This window comes from Sinocyclocheilus anshuiensis, unplaced genomic scaffold, assembly GCF_001515605.1.
Source record: "Sinocyclocheilus anshuiensis isolate Anshui unplaced genomic scaffold, SAMN03320099.WGS_v1.1 scaffold164, whole genome shotgun sequence".
Classification (NCBI taxonomy): Eukaryota; Metazoa; Chordata; class Actinopteri; order Cypriniformes; family Cyprinidae; genus Sinocyclocheilus; species Sinocyclocheilus anshuiensis.
The window spans coordinates 595,739-604,605 of NW_015557128.1; the positions used below are offsets into that span (position 1 = coordinate 595,739).

Sequence of the window (8,867 nt, forward strand, 5' to 3'; positions counted from 1 at the left end):
TGTCTTCACAGCATCAGCATAGGAAAATGGCACCCGTTGCGTCGCAACATTTTGAGTGTGCGTGGAAACCATTGCGGGGCTTCTTGATCCGATAATTTTAGTGCCGAACTCATCAACAGAAGAATAATGTTCAGTGACTGTTTCTGTCTCTGAAAAGCCTGTTGGATCAACAGACTTGTCTACTTTCACATCTTTGCACACAAGCAGAGGGGAGCTCAGCTGGGAGCATTGTTCCCTCTCAGGAGGAAGCTCAGGCTTTGAACCTTCAGAAGCAATTTCACTCACTCTTGACTCCTGTTCCTCCTGTTTGTTTTGTAGCTCTTTGATGGGGGAACTTTGCTCACTCATTTCAAAAACATTTTTAATATTCTTCATGTTGAAAGCAGCCATATCCTCTTGTTGTCTTGCTTTCTTCTCCGTATCAAGCTCCAGGTCGTCGGTTTCCCTGCCAGGCTTCTCTGTATTGTCAATTGGGTCTTTTCTAATACCAACTTTCTCTTCTGACGTCTCAATTGTCTTGGCTAGTCCAGACAGGTCAACCTTTGCGAGATTTTCCTTCTCTTTCACTGCACTTTCAGGCTCTGCATCCTCCGTGCTGGGGCCTAAACGCTCTGGAATATTAATGGCATCTCCACCTACGTTAGCATTATTCACTTCAACGGTCACCACTTGCGTTTCAGAAGACCCAAGAGCCTCCTCTTCAACCTTCTGCTCTTCAGCAGGTTTAGAATCAATTTTGATCTGCCATTGGAACGTGGTGGGAGATTCCACAATTTCGGACTTCTTTCCTGTTACCGGCACCAGGTGAGGCACCAGATCCGGCGAGGCACCCCGAGAGAGCGTAGCTGTGGCATTTCTGAGCCGCGTCAGACTATCTGCCCGGCTCGAGGAGGGTGAAGGGGATTCCCTGCTTAAGAGAGCGTAGCTGTGACATTTCTGAGTCGCGTCAGACTATCTGCACGGCTTGAGGGTGAAGGGGAGGCCCTGCTTAAGCGAGAGCTTGGCGTCTCAGATCTGCGTGGAGGAGGTGTTGGTGGCGTTGGGGAAGGCAAGGGTGCTGCTCTCTGTGGCGAGTCGGTTCTCCTTGTGGACTCGATGGTGATGAATGTAGGTGAGGGAGAGCGCATCCGTAACAATGGAGATGGAGCTCTGGGGCCAAGAGTTGTAACGCTGCTCATTTGTTGCTTTCGGCTCTTGCACGTTGTCTTCGTCTCCTCTTTGACCACCTTCTGTGTTTCACACTTTGTAGAACCAATGGAAATCTTTGAAATTCTTTGTATGGCTCCACTAGAGACTAATTTTTCAGAGGTGGCCTCACATTCATGCTTTTCAATTGTGCCAACAAAGTGCATTAGCTTTGCTTGAATGAGGTTTTTAGCATAAGCGAGAATTTCTTTGAGCTTCTGTTCATTGTGTTCGACAGCTGCCCCTTCCAAATCACTCTTCTCTTCTGGCCCCAGAAGCCAGGCGGGCATTTCATTGAGCAGCGTCTTCACAGACTTAGGGTCCATTTTTCCTGCAACCCCCTGTAACTCTGAGATACGAGACAACATCTTCTGCGCTTCGGCTTGTCTTAGAGATGTGCCGGAGCTCTCTGCTGAGGACCCAGCAGGTTCCTTTTGTGCAGATTTGCCTGTCATTTTTATTGGAACATTTCTGCTTTCATCTTTTGATTCCTCAGGAATCTGCTGGCTTCCACTGGCCTGCTTTTGAAGTTTTACAGTCTCACCCTCCTCCTGGAAACTCTGCTTTTGGACTGTACTTTCAGTTTTGATGACCTCCTTGTACACCTCAGTGTGTCCCGCATGAATGGTGTGCTGTGTTTGCACAACCATGATTTCTTCTTGTTTTTTATCAGATGTCAGGACTGGCCACTTAGGCTCAGCAGGCGTGGCCTCCGTGGGCGAGATGGATGTGCCATTGTTGCTTTGAGCGGCTTCTCTGTCTTTCTTATTCTTGTTCCTCCTTTTCTTTTTCGGAGTGGCAGGGGGCCCCTCTACAGGTTTCTCTTTGGCCTCTTTCTCCACTTTAATCTCTGTTTCTGTGGGGCTTTTTTCTCTGCTTTCTTTCACCTGAACATTCTCCTGCTCCTCTGTGGCTTTCTCCTCGCTTTCCAGTTTAGCGCTCTTACTAACTTTCTTTGCCTTTTGACTGTCGACTTTTTGTGGCTTCTGCTCAGCATCCTTAATTTGACTCTCTTTGTTTGGTTTGGATCGATCAGGGGAGTTTTTTTCTCGATTTTTCTTTGAAGAGCTTTCCTCTTTTGTTTTGTTTTCAGATAAAGATATGCTGCTCACATCTTTTTTAACATTCTCGGATTCAGTTTTAGAGACACTTTGAGGTTTGTCTGTTTTAACAGAGGCCTTTATTTCTTCTTTGGTTGTGTTTTTAATAACCGTCCTCATCACCTGTTGTATACTGGTCGTCACGGATCCCTTCTTTTTCTTTTTAGTTGAAGTGGAGGTGGTCTGCTGCTGACCCAAAGAGCCCTGCGATGACTGATTAGAGATAATGTTCTGTTTAACTGAGGAAATAACAGAAGATTCTGGAGGAGATTTCTCATTTGTGGCACCGATCAAAGCCTTGCTTGGGGGAGCGTTTGAGAGAGCTGTGTGCTTGGATGAATCATATGAGTCTGTGGCTGATTCGGATTTGGTCAAACTCTTTTGAGCTCTCTCTTGAGTGAAATCAAATGATATGCTTGCCTCTGATTGCACCGTGCCTGTGCTCTCTGAAGAAAGCATTTCAAGGGCTGAACTGACTGACTTGTGCATGCAGATTTCAAAGGCCGGGGAGCACGGTGGAGGTGGCGTGCAGCTTTCCTCCCTCTGCTGTCTGTACTTCTGTTCGGCTTGTATTAATGGGGTTTTGAATTTGCTCACCGGGGATTTGCACGGCGGAGGAGGAGAGGAGGGTGGGATGAGCGTCAAGGGGGTGAAAACTTTCTTGGGAGGCCATGGAGACTCAGGTGGCTGTTTTGTAAATGCAGACTGAATTTCGGAGGATGTCACAGTACACTTAACTGATGATGTGGTGACATTTTTTCTACTCTTGGTCTCTTGTGCAGCCTGCACATCCATTTTCTCAAATGAAATCGCTGGCTCAAGCTTGGGTACTTTGCACAATGTTGGTGCTTTGACGGGTCTGACAGACATTTTAGTGGGTTTGGATGGTGTTATGTTGGGCAGCGGAAGGAGGTCTAGCTCCTGTTCTGTGGGAGGCGGAGGGAGGAGTTCTAGCTCAGCTGTGGGTGTAGCAAGAGGAGGAGGTGGTGGGGTTGGTGGAGGAGGTAAAAGGTCGAGTTCTGTCTTGGATGGATCACATGGAGGGGGAGGGGGAGGGGGAAGATCATGATCACCCCTAATGCTCAGAGGAGAAGTGGGGAAGGAGATGCTATCATAATCTGGAGGCATTGTTGGAGGGGGAGGCAGAGGGGGCTCAGGGTCAGGTGGTGGAGGTGGCATACAGATTTCCTGCTGTTTTCTTTTATCCATTATGATCAAATTATTACAGCCACTTTTTTTGAGGTTACGGAAGTCAGTTTTCAATGTTTTGATGCCATGTGTTTGAACAATTGTTTTGTGCTCCAGCACTGTGGTCTTTGTCTCCTGGCTGCATGCTGTGGTGTGACTGGTGATTGTAGTGCTCTCTTGAGATGCGTATCTGTTTTGCATTGATTGCTTGTGAGCGCTTCTCTTTGATTCAGTGCTCATATCCAGGTTTTTAACAGCAGGGATGGGCTTCTGTGCCGGGATGTCTTTCACTGATGGAGATGGGGTCTTGGCAGGAACTTTGACCTTTCTTATCGGCTGCCTTCGGGGAATCGTTGGGCTAGCTCTCTGTGCTGTTTCCATTAAGGATTTTATTGTGCCCTTAACGTCTCCTTTGATCACTTCTTCTTTCCCTGATTGCACTTGCTCTTGGGTGTCATAGAGTGATTTTATGGAAAGCTTCACGTCACCCTCTGTGCTCGCCCTGCGTTGCATTCTGGGAGATGGAGGAGGCTCAAGTAAGAGCTGAATCTTGCCTTTCACATCTCCCTGGACACCAATCTCCTGCTGGTAAACCTTTCCCTCATTTGACGCTTCTTGTAGACTCAGTATTGCCGTGTGAATGTCACCCTTTACAATCCCCTCCTTCTCCACCTCTCTCACTGCATGTTTGGCCTCCTCCAGTGATTTCAACTTTCCTTTGATGTCACCTGGCACTAAATCTTCTATGACAATTTCCACCTTGGTTGAAGCAGAGTCTTTTAGTGATTTCAGCGCTCCTTTGATGTTACCAGGAATGATTTCGGGCTTTTCCACCTCTCTTGGCTGATTTTGGGCCTCCTCTAGAGACCTCAGGGTTGTAGGTAAATCAGCTCGAATTACTTCTTCTTTCTCCAAAACAACCGTCTGGTTTACAGACTGTGTTAGTGAATTCATCGCTGCTTGCAGGACTCCTCTCACAATCTCTTCTCTCTGTAAATGTTCAAATGAGACTGGAGGCACGGTCATGAAAACCTTAACTGTGTTATGAACATCGCCTGGGACTATATCTTCCCTGTTCACCAGACGACCGATTTGAGCTTGATTACGTGTCAGACTGAGTTTCATTCCCTTAATATCACCACCGATGATTTCCTCTTTTTCAATTTCACCCGGGTCAGCCTCATCTGGCTCTACCTGCAACTTTTTGAGGTAATCCAGTGCACCCGACTCAATGCATGTAGAATAAAAGCTCACCTTTCCCCTCTCTGCTTCATCCACTTTAATTATCACAATCTCCTCTGTGTCTGGATTGCAAAGTCTCTCTAGGCACCCTTTCACATTACCTCCAACTATATTTTCTTTCAGACTGCTAGATTCCTCATGAGAATTGAATAAAGAGTAGATCGTCATTCGAACATCTCCCTTTTCGTCTTCTTGAATGAGAATGCCCCGTTTGCCAGTGCTCTCCTCTTTCAGCAAGTTGTTTATGGCTTCCTGAATGTCACCTCTTATTATCTCCTCTTTCTCCACAGAGGTGCTGCTGTGCTCTTGGAGCAGCTGTTGTACGGTGCCACTGATGTCTCCCCTCTCCTCTGCATTTATCAGTATTCCCCTCTCGGTTTTGTCCTGTTTGTTGAGGAGGTTCATCATGATGTTTTGCAGATCTCCTTTAATGATTTCTTCTCTTTGGATCTGGGGAGCTTCTTTATTCATGAGGTTGTACTTAGCCATGTGGACGTTTCCAATTTCATCTGCCTCGATGATGATACCTTTGTTGTCTACCATTCTTTGGGTGAACAGCTCGTCGAGGGTGGCTTTAACACATTTACCAATGATTTCTGTCTTCTCCAAGCTGCTCTCTTTAAATCCAATGAACGGCGTAGTTTCAAAAAGCCACATTGTGGTTTTGACATCTGCTTTGGGAATTTCTTCACAAATTACCTTTTTACTTTCATCATTTTCATTGATATGATCAAGAGGATTCTTCTCAAATAGCCACACAGACTGTTTGACATCCCCCTTTAGCTGTTCCTCCATAACAACAGTTTTCATCTCATCTTCTGACTTTTCAGCATGTATCTGATCAATTGTATGTGTTTCAAACATCCATTTTGCTGTCCTAACATCCCCTTTATGAATCTCACTCATGCTGACAGTACGCACCAACTTTTGAGACAAAGCATCAGATTCAAAATGCTGCTTGTTTGTCTTTACATCCCTTCCCTGAATGTCCTCGACCATTTTGATTGATATTTTGGCATCTTCTGCAATCATATCAAGGGGCTGGGTTTCAAACCTCCATCTTGCTGTGCTGACATCACCTTTTTGAATATCTTCCTCTGTAACGGCTTTTAAAAGATAGACCTCATCCGTCTCTCTAATTGAGTCCAAAGGCTTTGTTTCAAACAGCCAGCGGGCTCCCACTACATCACCTCTTTGTATTTCTTCTTTTGTAAGTGTGGTCACTTCACGATAATGGCCTTCTTTGTCTTGGATGGCATAGAGAGGCTGAGTCTCAAACATCATGGCGTATGTTTTCACATTTCCTTTTTCCTCATCCTCTCTGATGACTTTCTGCAGCTTTCTCATTTTGGCCTCAGAGGACACATCTTGAATCTCATCTAACGTGTAGGTTTCAAAAATGAATCTGCCTTTATCCACATTGCCTCCCTGAACATCTTGTACCATGTGAGCTCCTTTTAGGTCACCGGGGGTCTCTGAGATTTTATCTATGGGTTGGTTTTCAAATAGCCATCTGCAGTTTCCAACATTTCCTTTCTGAATATCCTCAGCTTGAGCACTCCTCAGCTGTCTCATGAAAGCCTCAGCGGTTGAGCTCATAACGTCAGAAGATTGGGTCTCGAATATGTATTTCATCCGAGACACGTCCCCAGATTGTATGTCTATCTCAGTAACACTCTTAAAAGCTTCTCGCTCTCCTCCAGCAATGTTCTCCAGGTTCTCCGTCTCAAACAGGAAACGTGCCATGTGGACATCTTTTCCGTGAATGTCCTCTTGTTTCACAGTGCGAGTTTGCAACACCGTCTCTGAGTTATCCTGTATGGTATCAAGGGTTTGAGTTTCAAAAAGCCAAGTGCATGTTTTCACATTGCCTTTTTGAACTTCACCAGAATCTTTTGTACTCTTAAGCTCTTCCCTTTCATAAAGCATGTCTATAGGTTTGGTCTCAAAAAGCCACTTACAGGTTTTAACATCACCTTTGACTATTTCTGCCGTCTCCCTAGTAACACACTCCTCATCTTCAATATTGCTAAAATACTTAATGGCATCGAGAGGCTGGGTTTCAAAGAGCCATTTTGCCGTCTTGACATCTCCAGATTCGATCTCTTGTTGTGTTATGCCCTTTATGATTTGGAATTTAGTGATGCTCTCATCGAATTGGTCAATAGGGCGAGTTTCAAACATCCACTGACAGCTTCTGACTTCCCCTTTGACGATTTCTTCCCGCCGTACGGTTTTGACCTCGTGATAATGCCCAGAGCTGTCTTGCAGTACATATAATGGCATGGACTCAAATAGGTCTTTATTTGATCTAACAGAGCCAGTGGTGACACCCTCAACTTGAATCTTCTGACTTTCGTCATATTGGCTTAAATCATATGTTTCAAAAATTTGCTTGTAATTGCTCACATCCACATTTTCTATTTCCTCCAGATTCACCGTTCTTGTTATTTCCTTTCTCTCCTCTCTGATCTGCTCATCCTCAGCTTCAGCACTCCTCAGCTGTCTCATGAAAGCCTCAGAGGTTGAGCTCATAACGTCAGAAGATTGGGTCTCAAATATGTATTTCATCCGAGACACGTCCCCAGATTGTATGTCTATCTCAGTAACACTCTTAAAAGCTTCTCGCTCTCCTCCAGCAATGTTCTCCAGGTTCTCCGTCTCAAACAGGAAACGTGCCATGTGGACATCTTTTCCATGAATGTCCTCTTGTTTCACAGTGCGAGTTTGCAACACCGTCTCTGAGTTATCCTGTATGGCATCAAGGGTTTGAGTTTCAAAAAGCCAAGTGCATGTTTTCACATTGCCTTTTTGAACTTCACCAGAATCTTTTGTACTCTTAAGCTCTTCCCTTTCATAAAGCATGTCTATAGGTTTGGTCTCAAAAAGCCACTTACAACTTACAGGTTCACCTTTGACTATTTCTGCCGTCTCCCTAGTAACACACTCCTCATCTTCAATATTGCTAATTGCTAAAATAGCATCAAGAGGCTGGGTTTCAAAGAGCCATTTGGCCGTCTTGACATCTCCAGATTCGATCTCTTGTTGTGTTATGCCCTTTATGATTTGGAATTTAGTGATGCTCTCATCGAATTGGTCAATAGGGCGAGTTTCAAACATCCACTGGCAGCTTCTGACGTCTCCTTTGACGATTTCCTCTCGCCGTACGGTTCTGACCTCGTGATAATGCCCAGAGCTGTCTTGCAGTGCGTATAATGGCATGGACTCAAATAGATTTTTATTTGATCTAACAGAGCCAGTGGTGACACCCTCAACTTGAATCTTCTGACTTTCGTCATATTGGCTTAAATCATATGTTTCAAAAATTTGCTTGTAATTGCTCACATCCACATTTTCTATTTCCTCCAGATTCACCGTTCTTGTTATTTCCTTTCTCTCCTCTCTGATCTGCTCCAGCGGCTGGCTCTCAAACAGCCACTTCTGGTGTCGAACGTCTCCTTTCTCCTCAGATGTCATCATTCTTTTGAGCTTCCCCACCTCTGCAAGCTCTTTCATCTCATCTTTTGGAGCAGTCTCAAAAAAGTGTCTGGCAGACTGAACGTCACCTCCTAGAATTTCTTCTGCACTTACTGGCCTGGCATTGGAATCATCCTTTAACATATCCATCGGGTGCGTCTCAAACACCCTACAATTTCTGCGGACATCACCCTTGTAACTTCTATCTATTTGTTCTGAATCAACTGTTTTCACAAACTCTCTCTTTTCCTCTTGAATATCTTCCAAACGTTGGTTCTCAAACAGCCATCTTTGATTTCTCACATCACCTCTTTCTTCATCAGATGCTATGGTTTTCTTAAGTCGGTTTACCTCATCATTCTCATCTTTAATGTTCTCCAGAGGTTTATTCTCAAACATCCATTTTTGGTGTCTCACATCACCTCTTCCTTCTTCAAAGACTACTATTGTATTTAGTTTTCCCACTTCTGGAAGCTCTTTGAGTTCATCCGGTGGAGCGTTTTCAAACAAGTGTCTCACAGAGCGAACGTTACCTCCAATAATCTGTTCTGAGGCAACAGGTCTGGAGTTGGCATTGTCTTTAAGCGTGTCCATAGGCTGCGTCTCAAACACCATGCAGTGTTTGCGTACATCCGCCCCAAGAATCTATTCTTTCTGCTGCTTTTGCATTCTATC

General features: G+C 44.9%; 1 protein-coding gene across 1 annotated transcript in view; it reads right to left on the reverse strand.

Annotated features, from left to right (window-relative positions):
* The window catches only part of LOC107677899 (xin actin-binding repeat-containing protein 2-like), a 61,280-nt gene that overhangs the window by 5,713 nt on the left and 46,700 nt on the right, over positions 1-8,867 (reverse strand). Inside the window, exons 12-13 of the mRNA XM_016472967.1 lie at positions 982-6,956; positions 264-904 (exon numbers count right to left, since the gene is read on the reverse strand). Coding sequence (XP_016328453.1) covers positions 264-904; positions 982-6,956 — 6,616 coding nt within the window. The remainder of the gene's footprint in view (positions 1-263; positions 905-981; positions 6,957-8,867) is intronic.